The 24,184-nt window shown below is 43.2% G+C and overlaps 1 protein-coding gene across 3 annotated transcripts in view; it reads right to left on the bottom strand.

The window, feature by feature from the left end:
* Positions 1-21,190, bottom strand: part of LOC126284090 (G protein pathway suppressor 2) — a 111,463-nt gene extending 90,273 nt beyond the window's left edge. Inside the window, exon 1 of one of the 3 annotated variants that reach the window (XM_049982738.1) lies at positions 20,881-21,190. In XM_049982738.1, the coding sequence (XP_049838695.1) occupies positions 20,881-20,980 (100 nt within the window). In that variant the 5' untranslated portion in view covers positions 20,981-21,190. The remainder of the gene's footprint in view (positions 1-20,880) is intronic. The other 2 variants (XM_049982739.1, XM_049982740.1) reach the window with 2 other exon arrangements.
* Positions 21,191-24,184: the final 2,994 nt, after the last annotated feature.

The following is a 24,184-nucleotide window of genomic DNA, read 5'->3' as shown; positions in this document are numbered from 1 at the left end:
GACAATGTTTCTGAATGCCAACCAAATATTCTTTTCAAATTCTGTCATTGTTCCGATGACAAGTTCATTTTTAACGAGCTGCTGAAACTGTGGGCCATCAAACACAATGGCCTTTATCTTTCCACATGACAGGCTAAGAAAAGCCAAAATGAGATACTTGAAACAATCTCTGTCCATTAATAAAGCTTTAAAAAACATTTCATGAACCCGAGTTTTATATGCAGAGGTGGAAATACAATGTTGTTGTTCTCAACAAGTGGCTGATGTAGAATGTTTGGATCACCAGGTTTCAGGTCAGTTCTTGGTGGTCAATTTGACTGCAACCAATGCTTTTCACAAACTCTGCTATCCCACATACACAAATAACAGAGATACATGGTGTAATTATGTTGCTGGCCAAGAAGGAAGCAAACATTTTTAAGGTCAACTTAGTTGATCCAGTGGTGCATGTGATATTGCAACAAATTGTTGTTAATTCTCATATTCTTCACATAAACAAACTGGATGACCTTTAGGGACAGCAAATAAATTTCCATTATGGAGTATGACACACTTCAAACTCCGTTCTGAGCTATCAATGAACACTCAGCATTCAATTGTGCTATGGGCTGAAATTTCCCAACTGTTCCATTAAACCATGAATGTTATGGCAACCACTGCTTTGAAAGTATTGCACCTCAGCTCCTTTTTCAAACAAGCTTTCCTCAAGCAGCCAACCTATTTATGGGTCGCTTAGAGGAAGCCTTCTTGGTTACCCTAGCCTGCCAACCCAAAGTTTGGTACAGGTTTATTGATGACATCTTCATGATCTGGACTCACAGTGAAGAACAACTCCAGAATTTCCTCTCCAACCTCAACTCCTTTGGTTCCATCAGATTCACCTGGTCCTACTCCAAATCCCATGCCACTTTCCTTGATGTTGACCTCCATCTGTCCAATGGCCAGCTTCACACATCCGTCCACATCAAACCCACCAACAAGCAACAGTACCTCCATTATGACAGCTGCCACCCATTCCATATCAAACGGTCCCTTCCCTACAGCCTAGGCCTTCGTGGCAAATGAATCTGCTCCAGTCCTGAACCCCTCGACCATTACACCAACAACTTGAAAACAGCTTTCGCATCCCACAACTACCCTCCCGATCTGGTACAGATGCAGATAACCAGAGCCACTTCCTCATCCCCTCAAACCCAGAACCTCTCACAGAAGTGCCCCACTTGTGACAGGATACTTCCTGGGACTGGATCAGACTCTGAATGTGGCTCTCCAGCAGGGATACGACTTCCTAAAATCCTGCCCCGAAATGAGATCCATCCTTCATGAAATCCTCCCCACTCCACCAAGAGTGTCTTTCCGCCGTCCACCTAACCTTCGTAACCTCTTGGTTCATCCCTATGAAATCCCCAAACCATCTTCCCTACCCTCTGGCTCCTACCCTTGCAACCGCCCCCGGTGTAAAACCTGCCCTATGCACCCTCCCACCACCACCTACTCCAGTCCTGTAACCCGGAAGGTGTACACGATCAAAGGGAGAGCCACTTATGAAAGCACCCACATGATTTAGCAACTGACCTGCCTGCACTGTGACGCTTTCTATGTGGGAATGACCAGCAACAAACTGTCCATTCGCATGAATGGACACAGACAGGCAGTGTTTGTTGGTAATGAGGATCACCCTGTGGCTAAACATGCTTTGGTGCACGGCCAGCACATCTTGGCAGAGTGTTACACCGTCCGAGTTATCTGGATACTTCCCACCAACACCAACCTATCCGAACTCCGGAGATGGGAACTCGCCCTTCAGTATATCCTCTCTTCTCGATATCCGCCAGGCCTCAACCTCCGCTAATTTCAAGTTGCTGCCGCTCATACCTCACCTGTCTTTCAACAACTTCTTTGCCTCTGTACTTCCACCTCGACTGACATCTCTGCCCTTACTCTTTGCCTTTACAAATGTCTACTTGTGTCTGTGTATGTGCGGATGGATATGCGTGTGTGTGCGCGCGAGTGTACACCTGTCCTTTTTTCCCCCTAAGGGCAGTCTTTCCGCTCCCGGGATTGGAATGACTCCTTACCCTCTCCCTTAAAACCCACATCCTTTCGTCTTTCCCTCTCCTTCCCTCTTTCCTGAAGAAGCAACCATCGGTTGCGAAAGCTAGTAATTCTGTGTGTGTGTTTGTGTTTTGTTCATTGTGGCTGTCTGCCGGCGCTTTCCCGCTTGGTAAGTCTTGGAATCTTTGTTTTTAATATATTTTTCCCATGTGGAAGTTTCTTTCAAACAAAGATTCCAAGACTTATCAAGTGGGAAAGCGCTGGTAGACAGGCACAATAAAATAACACACAAACACACACACAAAATTTTACGAGCTTTCACAACCGGCGGCTGCTTCGTCAGGAAAGAGGGAAGGAAAAGGAAAAGGAAAGATGAAAGGATGTGGGTTTTAAGGGAGAGGGTAAGGAGTCATTCCAATGCCGGGAGCGGAAAGACTTACCTTAGGGGGAAAAAAGGATAGGTATATACTCACGTGCGCGCACCCACGCGCGCGCGCACACACACACACACACACACACACACACACACACACACACACACACACACACACACACACACACACACATATACAGACACAAGCAGATACATATAATTAAGTACTTATGACATAAGCTCCCTGAGGAAGACGTAAGGAAAGGTTTCTGTTCATATATAATAAAATCTGAACACTGCTAACCTTGTATCAAACAAGAATTTGGTCTCTATGTTGGAATGCACTATCATCTCATTACAGTGTCTCAAGCATAAGTGAACTGGTCTAGAGAATATGAATCTCTCACTGGTCAACTATGGCCTCATTTATCCCTCCCATCACCAGTCAGAGGTTTATGGCAGCCAATAGGAAAGCAAAACTGTTGACTGTGCTCCACACTTAATCCTGCACAGAGTATTTATATTTACATAAGGTACATGGGAAAAAAACTTGACCTGATAGAAGAAAACTAACTAGTTTTGAAATCAGCAGGACTGCTTAACTCCAAAAAAGCTCAAAAACCAAACTCAACATAAATTATGTTACAAATTTTTCCCTAGTGCTATCTGCAATTAGTTACATTTTAATGCCACAAGAAGCTACAGATGTGAACATACACCACAGCCATACAGAGCTTGCTTCAATAAAGCTAAAATATTGTCACATCTAATTCATTACTGCAGCGGTTCTGGTCATAGCACAACTACCATACTGAACAGACAAAGGAAAATAATTAATTCTTGACAGTTTTAACATTGTCTTCCAAACTAATAAAAGCCAGACTTCACTTCAAAAACCTTTCTCACCTTCTCATAAACTACCTCATCCATGGTGTTTCCCTTCCTGTCCCTCTGCAATTGTGCCACACCATCAACCACCACTGCTCACCTACAAACCAAGCTCGGCCGACCTCTTTTGCATCCCACAGCCTTCACCACAGCCTCCCAGACCAGTGATGCCAATTACATTATACTGAATAGATTGGTACACTGAACTGTATAACAATTTAATGTCCTACTCTAAATGTAATGGGGTAAAGTTCTGGGGGATATGAGTCATTTACATTAGTCTTTTAATGGTACTATTAGGTATCTAATAGACATTTAAAGACAAAAAAGGAAAGGAATATCTGTTTCCATTAGGTACTGTTAACATAATTAAATAAATAATTAACATTATTCAGAAGCTGACACATTGCGTAGAGTTGGAACTAGGGTTGGTACACGAACATTTTTCCATGCAAGTGACTTATCATTTGGCATCCTCCCTCTCTCCTTCCCCCTTGCACATTTTGACCCATGACAGTTTTTGCAAGTAGGCCTAATTCTGATACAGAGTGCATACAGTGTATGTGGTTTGAGTATATGGATGTTCAAAAGTGATGTTATCAGCACCCTAGTACTAACTAGAAGAAACAAATGTGAATAAAATTTCTAAAATTGTTGTGTGCAAAATGACACGCTTGCACTCACTCCCATCTCACATGTGGCGATCCACACAATCACCCCATCTCACATGCCTTAAGACAATGGATGTAGTGTGAAAGGTACTATACCAGGGATTAAAACATATATAAATTGACAGAGGGGCTAAATCAATGGCACAGGGAAAGGTGAGCAGCTGACCACTTACCAAAAAACATAGGGGAGCCAGTCACTCTGTTAACACATTAAGAGTATCTCTCTAAAATCTTAGGACATATACTGGACAATTCACAGAACTTTAAAACTTTGACCATATCCACTTCAAAATCAATTAAAATACATAATACAGCTGTCCACAGATCAACTGCTGCCATCTGGTCCGGAAATAAAACACAATCTAATAAAATGCAGCACACAGTGATCTGTATGCCACAAGCACCACATATTGGAGGGCCCTCTCACTGGAGCAAGAAGCTGTGTGCCACAGGACTGTGGCCTATACTATGATGAGTATGGAGGCTCTCCTCCCATCAATGTGGCTGGAAGGAAATACAGCACAGATGCATTTGTGTGCCTTACTACACGGAGCTTATTGTCTGTCACTTTCAGCTATTCATCCTCCCATCGATGCATGACAATGTATCTCTACAGTGGGGCAACAGATAGCATGCACGGATATGGCACACCGAACTAACTGAGGATCATGATACATCTCCTTGTCTGCCACATCCGCCCTTTCATTCCCCACAATACCCATGTGCTCTGGAAATGAGCAGAGAGACACCTCCTTCCTCAACCTTTGTAGATGCAGGAGGATGTCCTGAATATTCTGAACAACTTCATCTTCTGGGTACAAGTCTTGGGGAGAGAGATAAGCACTCAGAGAATCTGAAAAGACAAGGAATTTGGCACTCAAAACATGTCTCATCTGCTTCAGCGCCTGAGATACCTCATCTAATCCAATGTTGTAGACAGTAAAGACTTGAGGCAGTTGACTCCTGAGCATATGATCAGAGAAAACAACAGAGCAACCAACAGAGCTATCAATAAATACAGTTTAAGAGTTGTGGTGCTTATTTAAGAAGTCAGAAAATAATGCATTAAAAACATACGCAGGAGTGCAGTCACTTCCATACTGCATTAAATCTAAAATTACTCTGGCCTCTGTGTAACAAGAGTGGCAGTTGGTTAAAACCCCAGATTTGAGCGTGTAAGTGCCCCACACCAAGGAACTTCAGCATATACTTCTTATGGATCCCAAATGGTCTCGTTGCCCAAGGATGGCTGGTAAAGATGCGTTCCATGGCCAGAGGGGCAACAGTATGGTATAACGGGGAAGTGGGAGAGCGAAAAACTGAAATGCCTGATGCACCATGAGAAGCTGCTGCCAGGAGATAAGTGGCACTTCGCCCTCGGCACACAGACTGCGCATCGGGCTGGTACTGTAAGTTCCTGTGGCCAGCCTGATTTCCTCATGGTGTACAGCGTCAAGCCACGATTACATGAAAGCCACATAAAACTGGAGCAGTATGCCCTCTCCACTCCCAAGGACCTGTGCCTAAAACACTTCAAAATGTTCTGAGCCTTCAGGTGAAGTAACCAAGAAATTTTGGAGTAAAAATTAAATGTTCACTCTTTCTCGGATCTTGCCTTCAGAGTGTCAGGTGTAGTAACCAAAAAATTTTGGAGTAAAAAATGAGGCCCAAAGAAACAGTCTTTAAAAGGGAGAATGGTGTTCCACATATGCAATTTGGGTAAATCAAAAATATGATGAGAATGATTAAAATGAACACACACACATACCATGAGAATAAAAAGGAAAAGCCAGCCACTCTGCAACCCATTAAAACATCCACCCTAAAAACATTAGAGTGGACAACACAAAGGGACAAAGGACATAGCCTAAAACTTATTTAGAATGATAAAACCCATCACTTATAAAATGTAAAACTAAATTAGCCAATGAGGCGCTGTCAGCTAAAATTAATGGCAATGAGTCCGGTAAGGGCAAGCCAAAGTAGGACAGCTCACCAAGGTATTGCCCACTGTCAGCCGGGTGCCGCACCGACACTGAGGTGGGTCATCACGGCGCACGAGGTGGCTACGTGTCACCCACGCGTGGCCAATGCAGAGCCAGCAGAGAACCACAGAGTCCCTGCAAGAGGCCCACATGAATGACTGCAACACATTCGTAGTCTCCTTAATGACACACTTTGTTGTGCATGCTATAGTTATGCCATTTCATCTCCCAAATCCGCAAAACCTTGCGGCATAGTACTGAACGCGGGTCAGTTGCAGAGAAGCCGATCTCCATAAGCTGTTTCCGTGTAGCCTGTTTGGCCAGCCTGTCGGGAAGTTCATTGCCTGTGATTCCAATGTGACCTGGGGTCCAGACGAACACCACTGAACAAACGGACTATTCCAGGGCATAGATGGACTCCTGGATGGTCACCACCAAAGGATGATGAGGGTAGCACTGGCCAATAGCTTGTACGCTGCTCAAGGAGTCAGTACACAGAAGAAATGACTCCCCAGGGCATGAACGGATTTGATCAAGAGCATGAGATATAGCCACCAGCTCAGCAGTGAAAACACTGCAGCCATCAGGCAAGAAATGCCATTCAATATGTCCTCCATGGACATACGCGAAGCCAAAGCGACCATCAGCCATCGAGCCGTCAGTGTAAACCACTTTGTGGCCTCGGTACACGTCAAGAATCAAGAGTAAATGGCAGCGGAGAGCCGCGGGGTTAATGAGTCCTTAGAGTCATGTGAAAGGTCCAGGCAAAGCCACAACCTAGGTGCACAGCATGGAGATATATGTGAATGGACCTGAGGTAAAGGTGGTAAGGGCCAGGACTCCAGTTCAGAACAAAGGGATCGGACACAAACTGCAATTCGAAGCCCTGAGCTGCGCCATCAATGCAGGAGATGAACTGTCGTGGGTGGAAAAAGGAGACAGTAATCCGGATGCGCAGAACTACGAATGTGTGCAACGTAAATGCCCAGCCATTGTGCACACCTAACCTGCAACAGAGGGACTCCGGCCTCCACAAGGACGCTGGTCACCGGACTCATCCTAAAAGCTCCTGTCGCTGGGCAAACGCCACAGTGGTGCACCGGGTCGCATAAACACAACGTTGAAGGCGCCACCGAACCATAAACCAGACTCACATAGTCAAGGCAGGATTAAACAAGGGCTCTGTAGAGCTGCAGCAGCATAGAGTGATCTGCACCCCAATTGGTGTTGCTCAGGCTGCGGAGGGCATTGAGGTGCTGCCCGCACTTCTGGTTAAGCTGACGAAGGTGAGGAAGCCAGTCTTAAGAATCGATATGTTTCCACCATAGTGAGTGGATTACCATTAAGGTAAAGTTCGGGATCTCGATGAACGGTACATCGCCAACAGAAGTGCATAACACACAATTTTGTGGGCGAAAACTGGAAACCGTGGGCTAGACCCCATGACTGCACCTTGTGGAAGGCTCTCTGTAGGTGCTGCTCAGCAATGCCAGTATTGGTGAAGCATTACGAAACGCAGAAGTCATCTGCATACAGAGAAGGTGAGACGGATGGCCCTATTGCTGCTGGATCATTAGTGCCCACTAAAAATAGATACACTCAATACAAAACCCTGCAGGACCCCATTCTCCTGGATAGGGGGGGAACTATGGGAGGCACCTACTTGTACACAGAAAGTACGAAGCAATACGAAATTTTGGATAACAATCGGGAGTGGGCCTCGGAGACCCTACTTGTATAATGTGATACGAATATGGTGTCACCAGGTCGTGTCATACACTTTTTGTAAATAAAAAAAGATGGCAACCAAGTGTTGGCATCTGGAAAAGGCTGTTTGGATGACAGACTTGAGGGACACAAGATCATCAGTGGTACAGCAACCATGGCAGAATCTGCCCTGACATGGAGCCAGTACGCCATGTGACTCCAGAACCTAACCCAACCGCCGACAACACACCATACATTCCAGCTGCTTACTAACATTGTTGGTGAGGCTAAAGGGCCAACACCTATCAACATCAAGTGGGTTTTTATCGGGTTTGAGCATCGGAATGATGGTGCTCTCCCACCATTGGGATGGAAAGACACCACCCCACCAGATCCAGTTGAAGATGATGCGGAGATGCTGCTTGCAGTCAAATGAGAGATGTTTAATCATCTGACTGTGGACCTGGTCTGGCCCAGGAGCTGTGTTGGGGCAATGTGCAAGGGCACTGAGGAGCTCAAACTCTGTAAATGGGGCTTTATATGATTCACTGAGGCATGCAGTGAATGAGAGGACTCTTCCTTCCAGTCGCCGTCTTAAGAGTGCAAAAGGCTGGGGGTAATTCTCCGATGCAGAGGCTCGAGCATAGTGCTTGGCAATCGTGTTTGCGTCGGTAGATAACATGCCATTTATGTTAAGATCGGGAACACCTGTTGGGGTCTGGTACTCGATAACACGTTTGATCTTTGTCCAGACTTGGGACAGTGACGTATGGCACCCAATGGTCAAGACATATCTCTCCCAACACTCCTGCTTACATCTTTTGATAAGTTCGCAAACGCGGGCACAGAGCCGTTTAAAGGCTATGAGGTGCTCCAGGGAAGGGCACCACTTATGCCGCTGTAGAGCTCACTGACACTCCTTAATTGTTTCAGCGACTTTCAGCAACCACCAAGGGACTTCCTTTGCCAGGGGCAGTCTAAATAGTGAGGGATCGTGTTTTCTGCCACAGAAACGATTGTTGTAGTCACTTGCTCAACCATCACATCGATGTTACCGTGTGGGGGGGATCCAACGGTGACAGCAGAGATGAAAGTTTCCCAGTCTGCCTTGTTTAAAGCCCACCTGGGCCGGCGTCCGTGGACCAGACGCAAGAGCCGTGACAGGAAGTTGGGGAAGTGATCACTACCACACACGTCGTCATGTGTTCTCCAGTGGGTAAATGGGAGAAGACTTGGGCTGCAAATTGATATATCAATGGCCGAGTAACTACCATGAGCCACAACGAAATGTGTGGTGGCCCCAGCATTTAAGAGGCAAAGATCAAACTGAGAGAGTAAAGTTTCAACATCTCTGCCTCGGCCAGTAAGCACGGTGTCACCCCACAAGGGGTTATGAGTGTTAAAATCTCCCAAAAGTAAGAAAGATTTAGGGAGTTGATCAATCAGCGTAGTTAATACATTCGGGGGTACTGCACCATCTGCAGGAAGATATACATTGCAGACAGTTATTTCCTGCGTCATCCTTATTCTGACAGCCACAGCTTCAAGAAGGGTTTGAACGGGCACAGGTTCACTACAGACCAAGTTTAGGACATAAACGCAAACTCCACCTGACACTCTATTATAGTTTCTACAGTTCCCGTAGTATCACTTACAGCAGCAGAGGGCAGGGGTTTGCATTTCCAGGAACCAGGTTTCCTGGAGGGCAATGCAGAAAGCAGGTGTAAAGCTTAACAGTTGCCATAGCTCAGCCAGGCGAAGGAAAAAACCGCCGCAATTCCACTGGAGGATGACAACATCGTGAGACTGGGAAGGCATGGAACATTCAATGAGGCAGTTTACACCTCAGGGTCGCCTGCTGCCACCGACTAATTGCATGAGCAGTATATATCCCCGCAGAACTTGTAGGTAGTGGTTGTCACCACAATTCCCTTGGTCTTGGGGACCTTCTTTTTGGATTTCTCTCACTGCTTCTAGAGTTACCCTGGATGGGAGGACTTCACTGATTCAGTCTCTGGGACTGAGGATAAGCGTGAAGCCCTATGACCAGCAGCTTTGGGCTCTTCAGCCACTGGCAGGTGTCATCTTTCCCACTAACAGAAACCTGGGAATGTAGTGACCCAAGAGACGCTTTCCTAGTGAGTAGAGCCAAAGAAGATTTATGCTTCTCCAGCTCAGAAGTGAGAACTGATATCCCCAATGGTTGGGGGGGGGGGGGGGGGGGTTGCTCCTAAAGTAGGTGGTGCGGGAGCAACAGGGAGGGAAGTGCCCATCACTGTCAAGGGGGGAGGGGTAGTCTTGTGGTTCTGAAAGCGACAGATATACGAGGAACTGATGGGGCAACAACTGTTCTCGAAGCTGTGGCTTAAGAGGAGGTCACAGCCACAGGATGTATGTGCTCAAATTTCCTCTTAGCCTCAGTGTAGGTCAGTCAGTCCCGGATCTTATATTCCATGATTTTCCTCTCTTTCTGTGAAATACTGCAGTCTGGCGAGCATGGTGAATGATGTCTTCCACAGTTGACACAGATGGGAGGCGGGGCATATGGAGTACTGGGATGTGATGGACATCCCCAATCTCAACATGTGACGCTGGAAGTACAGCGGGAAGACATATGACTGAACTTCCCATACTTAAAGCACCACATCGGGTGAGGTATATGGCTTGACATCACAGCGGTAGGCCATCACTCTGACCTTCTCGGGCAATGTGACACCCTCGAAGGCCAAGATACAGGCACTAGTGACAACTTGATTATCCCTTGGGCCCCGATGGATGCACCGGACAATTTGACCACCTCGCCACTCCAAATTGGCAAGCAGCTCGTCGTCAGACAGCAAAAGAAGATCCTGTGGAATATAATACCCTGGACCATATTTAAGCTCTTATGGGGTATGATGGTAACAGAAACAACCCCCAACTTGTCACAAGCGAGTAATGCCTCTGACTGGGCAGAGGCTGCTGTTTTTATCAAGACTGAACCAGAGCGTGTTTTGGACCAAGTCCTCCACCTCCCAAAACCTGTCCTACGCTTCATGGCATGTCATCCAACCTGATACCACCCACTCCAACCAGGGGCCCCTCCACGGGCACCACCCAGCCTCAGAAAAGGCCACCTGGCAGGATGCCCAGGGGGATGGGCATCTACTCCATGGCATACATGGGGAGTTAACAGTGCAGACATCAGCAGAGTGATCCCTGTGTTGTCAGGGAGCTACAACCAACAGGGTACATGGCAGCCCCACCACAATGGACTGGCTACCGTGCTAGATATGAAGCGCTAAGAAGTCCATTGTCATTGTCAGCACAGAATGCGATACTGCACAGTGCATGGTGGAAAACGCACCCAGGAAGGCAAATTCCTTGGGAGCTGTAAACTGTGACGGACGTTCAACAAGGCATCCACTCTTAAAGAATGCATATACAATCATATTGGTGTCCCTCGATGATGAAATTATTGGAATGTGATGGCAAGCAACCAAGTGTGAGTCTGTCAGGGAGCTTATAGTGAAACTGGCTATCCCTTAAGGCATAGTGGGATAACATATTCTGTAAGTACGGAAAAAACAAATATTCAGAAACTGAATTTGTCCAGAGGTTCCAGGGGCATGAACCGCAATGTCACACTTTTATTCAGGGGGGATAGTTCACTCCAACAGAGCATGACTTTTGTATGCAGACAGAAATCAAGCTAATGCAAGTTATTTTGCCCAGCTATGGGCCAAAAATAGTGCTCATGACATAGCTGTAGTTTTCTTAAACCCATTTTCCCAGTCTTGCTTGCTGTGACATTAATATTCCCTTGTGCCCTTGCGATATCACACACATGAGAAAGACTCACAGGGAGCAGAGCACGTCCTACTTCACCTAGCACAAAAAATTACCTCCAAGCAAATTTGGCATCCAGATTATCAGTCGTTATAATTACAGACGAATGCGTTAAGGCAGTGATGTTAGTTGACCTTAGATACAACTCTCTTGGTACCTCTAATTTCCAGCATTACTTTCACATGCGTTTCCTTTTTATATCACGACTGATTGAAATTGAAAACAAGACCCTTAATGAACAATGGGATAAATTCGTTTACTCGCCTACAAATATTTGGAGCAATTCAGCAGAATGATGTGACTTTTAAAGTTGACAATTTGTACGAAATTTCGCTACCTTGCTTCTTTCTATTCTGTAACACTGTTTGAAGTTATGCAACCATCCACTGCTTCCATTGAAATTAGTGTAATTTATATAGCACGCAATTTCATATGCATAACGCAGTAGGTTGCTATCATCCACTTTAAAGAACCACTTTTTGTAACAATTGCGCTATGTTCTCCCTTGAATATCTGTGGTGTTTCTTGTGCAGTACACAGTAATATTGCTGCGAACTTACACAAAATCTGTTCATCTTTCATTTTTTACTATGCTGCTGCTGATCTTTCAAATTATGTTCATTACATGCTCCTTGGACATTGAGTGTCCTTTACTACATTTCACAGGTGTCATGATTTATGACTCCCTGTGAAACAACGATGATGAACTACATGGCTCGACATCTGTTTCAATATCACTTTCACTTGTGAAGCACATATTGCCATCACGGTACTCCTCATGTACATTGTCCGCACAGTCGAGCATACACAGCACTACACATTACACTGACTCGTCTTGCGGAAATGCTAATATTTCATCTGCCACTTCTTTCTCACTCTATGGAATTCCTTGGATCTCCTTTATGAGGGATTGTCAACTTTGGCAACTGTTGTTGTAAATATAATGCAATGGTTGCTCTGCTTGTCATACTCAGTGCCATGCTTTGAATCAACAACACTAGTACTGTAGAACTGTTGTGAGTTACTCATCGACTAAGCAGTTCAGCTACACTCCAAGCTGTGCTCGCCTCCAGTCCCACTCCCTGTTGGCATTAGCAGCCAATATTGTGGTTGCATGGTAGACAAAATGGGGGACATCAGATGACCTAAACATCACTGGCTTTTTGCGACCTCACACTCAAGGTCTAAGCATATACTATCTAATAAAATCTAAAGATGTTTATTGTGAGGCTTCTTGGAGACATAATACAAGAACAACCAGTAAGTCTGTGTGAGGTGATGCTACTCCACGATAATGCCCATCCATATTGTGTTAGATTCACGAAAAACACTATACAGGATTTGGTTTGAAAGGTCATTCCACACCCAGCATTGAGGTGCTGCCCGCACTTCTGGTTAAGCTGACGAAGGTGAGGAAGCCAGTCTTAAGAATCGATATGTTTCCACCATAGTGAGTGGATTACCATTAAGGTAAAGTTCGGGATCTCGATGAACGGTACATCGCCAACAGAAGTGCATAACACACAACTTTGTGGCCGAAAACTGGAAACCGTGGGCTAGACCCCATGACTGCGCTTTGTGGAAGGCTCTCTGTAGGTGCCGCTCAGCAATGCCAGTATTGGTGAAGCATTACGAAATGCAGAAGTCATCTGCATACAGAGAAGGTGAGACGGGTGGCCCTATTGCTGCTGGATCATTAGTGCCCACTAAAAATAGATACACTCAATACAAAACCCTGCAGGACCCCATTCTCCTGGATATGGGGGGGAACTATGGGAGGCACCTACTTGGACACAGAACGTACGAAGCAATACGAAATTTTGGATAACAATCGGGAGTGGGCCTCGGAGACCCCACTTGTATAATGTGATACGAATATGGTGTCACCAGGTCGTGTCATACACTTTTTGTAAATAAAAAAAGATGGCAACCAAGTGTTGGCATCTGGAAAAGGCTGTTTGGATGACAGACTTGAGGGACACAAGATCATCAGTGGTACAGCAACCATGGCAGAATCTGCCCTGACATGGAGCCAGTACGCCACGTGACTCCAGAACCTAACCCAACCGCCGACAACACACCATACATTCCAGCTGCTTGCTAACAATGTTAGTGAGGCTAAAGGGCCAACACCTATCAACATCAAGTGGGTTTTTATCGGGTTTGGGCATCGGAATGATGGTGCTCTCCCACCATTGGGATGGAAGGACACCACCCCACCAGATCCAGTTGAAGATGATGAGGAGATGCTGCTTGCAGTCAAATGAGAGATGTTTAATCATCTGACTGTGGACCTGGTCTGGCCCAGGAGCTGTGTTGGGGCAATGTGCAAGGGCACTGAGAAGCTCAAACTCTGTAAATGGGGCATTATATGATTCATTGAGGCATGCAGTGAATGAGAGGACTTTTCCTTCCAGTCGCCGTCTTAAGAGTGCAAAAGGCTGGGGGTAATTCTCCGATGCAGAGGCTCGAGCATAGTGCTCGGCAATCGTGTTTGCGTCGGTAGATAACATGCCATTTATATTAAGATAGGGAACACCTGTTGGGGTTTGGTACTCGAAAACACGTTTGATCTTTGTCCAGACTTGGGAAGGTGACGTATGGCACCCAATGGTCAATACATATCTCTCCCAACACTCCTGCTTACATCTTTTGATAAGTTCGCAAACGCGGGCACAGAGCTGTTTAAAGGGAAGGGCACCACTTATGCCGCTGTAGAGCTCACTGACACTCCTTAATTGTTTCAGCGACTTTCAGCAACCACCAAAGGACTGCTTTTGCCAGGGGCAGTGTAAATAGTGAGGGATCGTGTTTTCTGCCACAGAAACAATTGTTGTAGTCACTTGCTCAACCATCACATCGATGTTACCGTGTGGGGGGGATTCAACGGTCTGCCTTGTTTAAAGCCCACCTGGGCCGGCGTCCGTGGGCCAGATGCCAGAGCCGTGACAGGAAGTTGGGGAAGTGATCACTACACACACCTTTCTTACTTTTGGGAGATTTTAACACTCATAACCACTTGTGGGGTGACACCGTGCTTACTGGCCGAGGCAGAGATGTTGAAACTTTACTGTCTCAGTTTAATCTTTGCCTCTTAAATGCTGGGGCCACCACACATTTCATTGTGGCTCATGGTAGTTACTCGGCCATTGATATATCAATTTGCAGCCCAAGACTTCTCCCATTTACCCACTGTCCTCGAAATGCTCCACAAAAACTAAAGCTTCATGGACCACCAGCAAGAGATGACATACTACACTTCATGGCATGTCATCCAACCTGATGCCACCCACTCCAACCAGGGGCCCCCCCACGGGCACCACCCAGCCTCAGATAAGGCCACCTGGCAGGATGGCCATTGCCTGGAGTCCCGATGCCCCAGGGGGATGGGCATCTATTCCATGGCATACGTGGGGAGTTAACAGTGCAGACATCAGCAGAGTGATCCCTGTGTTGTCAGGGAGCTACAACCAACAGGGTACATGGCAGCCCCACCACAATGGACTGGCTACCGTGCTAGATATGAAGCGCTAAGAAGTCCATTGTCATTGTCAGCACAGAATGCGATACTGCACAGTGCATGGTGGAAAACGCACCCAGGAAGTGTCCTCACCTAAGAAATGGAGAATGAGAGGGACTGCAATGCGAAGATGAGAAAGTGGGCTGAAGATATCCACACACGATGGACATGATGCACCATGTAAGCCACCCTTCCCTAACTGGCTCACTCTTTGGGAAAATTTAGAAACATGGAGGTCAAACCCGACAGGGGACCATCACATAAAGGCCGAAACACGTGAGACTCCTTTTAGTCACCTCTAACGACAGGCAGAAATACTTCAGGCCTATTCTAACTCCCGGACTAACAGGGGGAGGGAGTCAGCGGCACAGTGGATCACTCAGATGATGTGGCGCAACCCACTCCTGAAAACTGTCATGGTATCAAATGCAGCCAACTGGCAGAACAGTGTCCAGTTAACTATGCTGATCATCCACTTTGGTTTTGTGCTATGAGGGAGAGCTCCATCCAGTATCTGAATACAGAATGGGAATTGAACACAGGAACGAAAGTTGTCAATGATTTCCCACTGAACATATCTGCAAGGGCTGGAGAACAGGAGGAGAGGTCAGTGGTTGAGAATGACACAGCAGCAGCACAGAAATGATTGGAAGTGCCTGTGTTGAGGATCTGCAGATCATGAGATGACATGAGGCTCTCCAAATCCCAACACTGAGGGCAATTAGAGGTTAAACCTCACAATGCAAGATGGGCATTTAATCTCCCGGTAGAACAAATGGTCAGTGGAGATCTTTTAAAGCCTCAAGAGTCTTGCAGAGGTAAATATAGTAAACAGTGATCCATCAACCTCATGAATGTCAATTGTAACTTCAACTGCTTTCGGGTCAGCAGCTAAGGGGAGTGCAGAGGAGGGATGCACATTAGTGACAAACACAGTAACCCCTCCCTTGGCCCTTTTCCCAGTCAGGTCATCCATGCCACAGAGGATATAGCCTCATAGTACAGGGCCATCAGATGCTTTAAACAGCATTTTTCTGCAAACACCTGCAAAAGTGTCATCACTGTGTTAGGAGTTTCAGATCATCAACATGTGTCCTGAACCCATTAATGTTCCATTGTACTACAGTAGCCACCTATCATGAGGGTAGCACTTCCACCCTGACTTTCTGTCATGGAAGGGAGCCTGCAATGGATGAAAGCTCAGTCCTGGGGTGCGACATCAGACATCAAGATCCATCAGTTCTGAAGAATACTCAAGAGAGAACCACAAACGTGGTTGTGGCAGCACTGGAGACTGGCGCAGACTGGATCTTAAGAGTAGCAGGATGTTATCCAACTTCAGCAACCACAGCCCTTTCTGGTGTTATAACAGGAGATACGGGCTTCGAAATAACTGCAGTATCAAAAGTGTATTGACAAATGCTTAAACAAAGGAAATCTGCCTTGACATGCTCCATAAGTTTCATGCTACTGAGCGTCAGGATAAAGGAGTCAGATTTTACAAAATCTCCATCCATCCACTTCATGATGTTTTGCACATCAACTGTACCTTCATGAGCACACTCATCTTTCAATTCCTCCTTGGAAATGTCCACCTGATCCCTGCATGTCAAAAACATCTCTGCTGTAATTCAAACAGAGCAAGGTGGCGCAGTGATTAGGACACTGGACTCACATTCAGGAGGATGACTGTTCAATCCCGCATCCAGCCATCCTGATTTAGGTTTTCTGTAATTTCCCTAAATTGCTCCAGGAAAAAGCTGGGATGGTTCCTTTGAAAGGGCACAGCCGACTTAATGTATACATTAATGTATCACAATTGGTTCCTTCGATAGTCATCAATTTTAATAAGTCTGCTACATGTATTTCATCTAAAGTGCTTTTATCAGATTATGTTTTTGCATAAATGATGACTACACATAAGCAAGCTCACAGTAACGACATCTAGGGAGGGTGTAGGCAAACAGGTTTCTTGATGCTACTGTACTTCAGTAGCTAGTTGGCAATAATCACTATTTGGACGATGTGGCCTATTCTACACCATCTTTTAGATCTATGTGATAATGCTATGCTGATTATATTTATATGTTTTTGACGATGCCATTATGGCCGTATCACTTTAGGACAAGGTGTAAAAAAGGTACATTATACCATATTTTATCTGAACATTTCCCTAGTTGTATGACAGTATATTGTGATACATATTGCTGTTTTATGTTAAAAGGCACACTGCTCACTATATGTATATATATTTATATATTTTAGATCTGAGGATGGCCATTACAGACTGAAACCAGTGATCGTCTAAAGAATTCATATCGTGATCAGAGACTGGAATAAAAAAGCATTCTACCAAAGTGGCCAATTATGCAATTGCTGGACTGATGTTAAAGTGCCAACAATGCCCTCTAAGCCTTCCCGAATATAGAAAGGAGAAACTTTTTCAAAGCTCCAACCTTTCCTTTTCACTATTAAAAGCACATTCTGATTACCAACATGTGCTCTGTTACTAGAGACAAGACTATTTGAATTAATTCCAGAATCAGGAGGACTAGCTACAGAAGCCCTCTTGATTGATAGGATATTGGTATCTGCTAGTGGCTCACCATTTCCACTGGGAGGAGGTGGAGAATATTTCACGGGTTCTATTTCAGTGCCATGAACAGCTAAGGAAACAAAAGTCCAGCTAGACAGAGCCCCACATGCCTAGGTATGCCTTCAACAACTGAGGTGCGAGAGGCTCCCCAGAGATTTCACGCTAACAGCCGTTCCACCTCAACAGCCATGTATCTCATTGGCAAGCAGCACACCTTGAGATTGAGAGGCTTTTTTTATAATGGTGTTCACCACCCTAGTGATTCGGGTGGTCAAGCCAAGATCCCCACATACCACCACCGTGCCACTCATTGGTTGCTCAAGCATACTCATAGCTTACGGTGATGGAGTACTGGCAGCAATTACCCGTCTCCACCTCAGAAACCCTGGAGCCATCAAGCCCTTATCCAGCAAATGGACACTGAGCCCCTCAAAGTGCAATAGTCAGCAAGATAGTTCCAGTCAATGTGAAAGTGGACAAAAAAGAATGTCAGAGTATAAATAAGGAAGAATGATCAGTCTAGCAGAAATAAGTTTGTAACAGCACGAGATTTCGACTCATATAGTGCATCATCCTATGACAGTTATGTGTGTGTCTGAAACCAGTGCACAGAAATGGATCATAAACGTTCCTGTCTCACAAGCTAGTGTGCTGTATATTACACTGTACAAGCAGGTATCAAAAGCCTTTGCTAAGTCATAAAATATATCCAACATCCACTATTTCATAAAATAATATATTTTGTTTCACACAAGAATTAGTGAATTATGTTTCCAACTGATAAGGCATGGCTGGAAGGATGCAGCAATTTTCATAAGCTGTGGCAAATGAAACAAGCAGTTTTAGATTAACATAAACAAATTTTTTGAGAACACACGACACTGGCTTACAGTTTTAAACTCAATAACAGTGTAATGTTTTAATTGGAATAGGTGGCAGAAAATGCTCTCAACTAATATTTTGTGGAAAACTCTTCACATATGCAAAAGTATTCATTACAGAAGAGAAAGGAATTACATTTTATGTGGTGCATACACACATCTCACAGATATTTAATTAAGAAATTACAATAACAGCAGCCTTGCAGTAGAGTTATTGTCTGAAATCAGCAGTCTATATTTTTCACAAATACTACTCGCGCAGAAAAATTATCCATGCAAGGCTTTAGAGACTCCAAATTTGGGCAATAGTTACTTACTGCCTCCTCCCTCCACTTTTCATTGTTTATGCACAATATATGTTAATATACATTAAAATACTTGTCGGAGACTTGCTCATTATGTAATATATGCTTTCTGAATTTACCTCCACTATTAGTTTTTATAATGGAAAGTGTATTTAATTATGGTGTGAATGTAAACACTATGCTACACTACAGGACAGTTGGTCAACAAAAAATTTATTTGGCCTTCACTTTCAATGGCTTTCTCAATTCTCAACTGAATTATGACATTTCAGTCTGGCCTAGACCTTGGGTTACGCTACAGATTAGTCTATCACCAAAACTAATTTGGGGGATGGGGTTCAGATTTTATTGTAGCCACATTTCATATCCAGTGCTAACAAATGCCTCCTTTTCAAAAACGCTTCTCTTTGCCAGTCGGAATTTTGTAGCCTGTACTTCAACTATCATCAGTTATTTTGCTGCCCAGGTAGCATTACTCAACTTTTTACAGCAACTCATCCCTTTTAGTGTCAAATATATCAGGGTTACCTGACTTAGTTCAACTACATTACACTACTACGGATTGGCTTTATTGATGTTCACATTATAACCTCTTTTCAAGATAGTACCCACTCTGCTCAACTGTTCTCCCAGCTCCCTGCTGTCTCTAACAATAAAAATGTCATTGCCTTACCCAAATTTCATTTCTAGCTAAAGTAAGGTAATGGATTCCCCCCCCCCCCCCCCTTTTGCAAGTCTCAGATGTGGCAATAAGACTAATCTGTAGTATAACCTGAGATCTAGGCAGGCTGAAATGTCATAATTCAGTTGAGAGTTCACAAATCCACTGAATGTGAGTACCAAATAAATTTTGTAGTAACAAATTGACATGTAGTGTGACTTAGTGTTTATATTCACCCCATAATTAAATACACTTCGCCATTTTAATGAACTTTCCATCATAAAAACTAAAACTATAAGGTAAATTCAGACAACATGTATTGGATAATGTACAAGTCTCTGGTGAGGATTTTAAGGTATCTTGTGTACATTTATTATGCATAAACAACAAAAAATGTGGAGGCAGGATAGCACTATGTAACTTTTACTATAAATTTAAGTGTTAGGAAGTTTTCCAAGTGCTTGCGTATGGATTGTTGTTTTGTAAAGAAGTGAAATGTGGATCGTAACCAGTGCAGATAAGAAGGGACTGGAGCTTTTGAAATGTAGTACCATAGAAGAGTGCTGGATGAGTAGATCAAATCATTAATGAGGTAAAGAACTGAATTTGGGAAAAAAGAAATTTGTAGCATAGCTTGAGATAAAGAAACTCACCATAAAGGAATTTTCAGTTTGGTAATGAAATTAAGTGTTGGAGGTAAAAGCAGTTGTAATTATGCAAAGATAAATAGGTTTGCACACTTCTGACTGGAGGCAGCAGCAGCCTTTGTAATTTTTTTTTTTTTTTAAACAGAGTTACTGTATCCCAGAGTTTAACATTTCTGTGGCTTGGGCAATACATAGCATAAGAGCCATCATACAGTTAGCAGTATATATGAGCATGACCGGATAGTAATATTTCTGCAGATAATAAACAAGTGATATCTTTACAAAAATAAGATGTCTACTACTGCAAGACTGCTCTGCAGGTTAACAAGGCCGTACATAAATCTATGCCTTCAGTGGGTACCGAGTTATTTGAGGTCATGCTCCGAAGAGCATTCTACTTTTTTTTGCTGTTGTTTCATTAAAACTGTGTTAACTCTATGATCAAGAAGTTACCTCTTGTTTAATAGGCCTACGAATGTGCCAAAACTTCCATTTATTTAAAAAAATATCCTTCCCCAAGCATTTCATGCTAATTTGGAATATTTCAGTACGGTAATCCTTCACAGTGCACGTGTGGTAACAATGACTCAATAAATTCTGTCAGTTGTGTATATCATCATAAAACTGGCTTCCAAGCAGCTGTTTGCATTAAGAATACACGACTTACTGTACGGGGATAAATGCACAGACGTAACTTAAAAAAGTAGAGGGAACAGGGAGTGGCGTCTATTGAACGTGCTCAGCAAACTTGACGAAAAAATACCTTGTTTCTTTCTCTGCCTCTCTCGAATTATATGCGCCTTAAGCGCTTCCCACATATCTTCCTTTTCCTTTTTCGGACGACCCACCACAACTGCAGGCATTGTGATTACAGTAGCGTAAATGGAAACTCAGATTAAAATTACACCTGCTCACTTAACATAACAGAATTTCTTATACGTCGATTGTGCTCATTATTCATAAACATTCATTGCACACGTCTCTCCAATTTTCCATAGTCAACACGTCTGCTACAACACTTACTTTCATATTAACAAGACTGAATGTCAACATATCGATAGGACTTGCCTTTCGATAACTCTGTTTAATCGACTTTAGCTTTTGACAAAGAGAAATGTCCATACTCCAATGTCAACCGGCAACCGCAGACCTGCTGCCACACCTTTCTTACTTCACTCTTCCCTCAAACTCAACGACGCACGCCTTTCCTTAGATAAAACTCTTCACTTTGTAGCTTTATGACAGCAATAAACGATTTCCGAAATTTGGTTTTGTCTTCCGGGAGATGTGTCGAAGGAAAACCGAGTGAGAGAAGTTTACAACATGTTTTAAGCCATGTCTCCATCGTTTCTGGGAAGTGGAAACTACCGCTGATCAACCGATGTTTGCAACATATTTCGAACGCGGAAACAGTTATCTGTGGAAATGTCGGTTGAAATTAAAGGAAACCTTGTTTCCATTTCATTTTATTATCTTCCTGTAAATCATTTAAATGATATAGGAATTGTCACAAGTGTAATTAACATGCGAAGTACATGTAATACGAACATAATAACAGAATATCCCTCATATAGTTGTTTTCAATGCATTTTTGAGAGTACAACATTTGTCAATAGAATGTTCATATATGTCAAGGCAATAATTTTACACACATTCAAAGTACTCACCTATATCATAGAAACTTTTGCTTAAAAGGTACTTTTTAAGCTCAGTCTTAAATTTTACTTCACCTTTTATTTTCTTCTTGTACACTGGCAGACCTTTGTAAAGCTTCATTCCAAAATAACTTACATGCTTTATCCTCACTCTTTCTACATGTAAATTTTTACATTTGCGCATATTATAATTCTGGTAGTCTTCATCGGCATGTAAATTGTTCAGTGGTGCTCTTTACATAGAATGTCTGAAGAGGGACCTACTATGAGTTCTTGGAGAATTGTGTGTTATAATTCGAATAGCTCTTTTGTGTATACTTGAAGATATCTATTAAGTGTGATTTAGTTTTACCGCTGATTACTGTACTATAAGACATACAATAGACTGAAAGTAAGCAACATACACTAATCTAGCACACACTATGGTGCATACTCTAGATATTATGCTCAATATGAAACATGCTGAATTGAGCCTGTGGGATAAATACCTAATATGGTCTTTCCGGTTAAGTTCTTGTCAATGTGCTTGACCAGAAACTTTGTGGATTGTACATCCTCTGTCTCTTTGTCACTCAGTTTTAACTGAAGGTCATTTCCTTGGGTTGCTTTTCCGTACTGTATATAATTTGCGTTACTAAAGTGTTAACTTGTTGCATTAAACCACTGTTGTCTATATTTGAGGTCAGCTATTGCATCTTGTGACCAAATGGAAACCCATGTACGCTATGTTTTGGCCATCTATAGCTAGTCTGCTTTTGTGTTTGCTTATACTGGGCATTGGTAATGATACTGAAGTGGATTTGACGAGGGCGGATGTTTTGCAATTTCTGTCATTTTATAAGGCAGGGAAGAGCTTCATGAATGTCATGAATTCTTGCTACAAGAAAGTAAACTAAAAACACGAGTCTGGAAAGACTAGATGCTGTAGTTAAGATTGCCACTTGAACTTAATCATAAAGCATTGTACATTATTTTGAGGATCTGTCCTCTATATTTTATGAGAACAATAAAGTAAGTGAAAATACTTTATTTCAACATATTTTGATTTGTTCTAGGATCATTTTTCAAAAATCACAAAAATGCCACTGAAGTTGCCTGTAATTTTGTGTATAATGGATTGGCTGAGTAACTGAACAGTAGTAACTGGGTTTTGAACACAGCCTATCCTAATGTGAACATTGCCAATACATTTGAAAAGCGGTCCTGAATCTGACGATTTTGTTAAAGTAGTTGAAAATATAAAGCTGCAAAAATTCATTTGAAATTTGATGATCTTTATGGAGAAACTGCATTATATGCGCAAGTATACATTTCCGCAGGTTTTGCAGTATTATCCGCTGCACAAAAATGGTGACAAACATTAATGAAGCAAATCCTGATTTTAGTAACTTGCGCAAATTGGTTTCATTCCTATTGCTGTTTACGCCATGGCATTTACAGAGGGTTTTTCTGTGATAAATACAGAGTATATTAACCCCTTTCCAGCCCAATTTTTATTTACTAGTGGGAAAAAATATTTTTCACGTAGTTCCCTACGTAATGATTGAAATAATATATATTTATAAGAAATTTTGTTATTTTTTTGTTTTTGGAGGGAAATTTGGGATGACTCCACATGGCATAATTGGGCAGGATTTGTTTCCTTCAGCGATGTCAAAGTGCTTGGTAATGGAACTTGAATGAATATTTTAATTATACAATTTGATGCAGTTTATTAAAGAAAAATTATTACATACAACAATGCAACTTGCATTTCAGGACAATTTTATGTTTTTTTTTTTTTTTTTTACAGCTTGATTGTTACTTTGCATTAAAATTTAAGAAACAGTCCTGTCTTTGGTAAAGCAAAGAGGTTTATTACATTTGATGCATTTCGTTCGAGAATATATTCTGTAATGCACAACTTACATCTCTGTTTGTTTTCTACATGCTGTGGCCAGTGTCCAATGATGTCATACCTTACATCATCAACTGGACTGGCAACCAATGGTGCTCGTTTCTTCGGAACTGTAGGCGATGGACTGTCATCTGTTGGCCGTCATCGTCTTCTTACCAAAATGTCTCCTGCTTTTAGTAGTCCATGAGCTACATCAGACCGAAAAATCAACAGAGACGTGTATTTGATAATTCTTCTTTGCCTGCAATGTCAGCGGTATAGGAGCCACGCATTCACAACACACATGTCAAGGAGGTGGAATACGATCCTTAGATAAAATCTTTTCACGCCAATATTACTCCTATACAGAGCAACCAGCATGTCATGCAGTTCAACTCCTCCCATCGAACGGTTATATTCTCTAACAATGTCTGGCCTTGGAACATCAATATATTTTCCTTCCCCCACTGACCAACGTTTCACTGGTTCTACTGGACTTACTCCTTTGTATAATGGTGCAAGAACGACAGATTTGT

Source organism: Schistocerca gregaria, chromosome 8, assembly GCF_023897955.1.
Source record: "Schistocerca gregaria isolate iqSchGreg1 chromosome 8, iqSchGreg1.2, whole genome shotgun sequence".
Lineage (NCBI taxonomy): Eukaryota > Metazoa > Arthropoda > Insecta > Orthoptera > Acrididae > Schistocerca > Schistocerca gregaria.
Note: the sequence above shows the minus strand (reverse complement) of the source record. Positions and strands in the feature narration are given on the sequence as shown.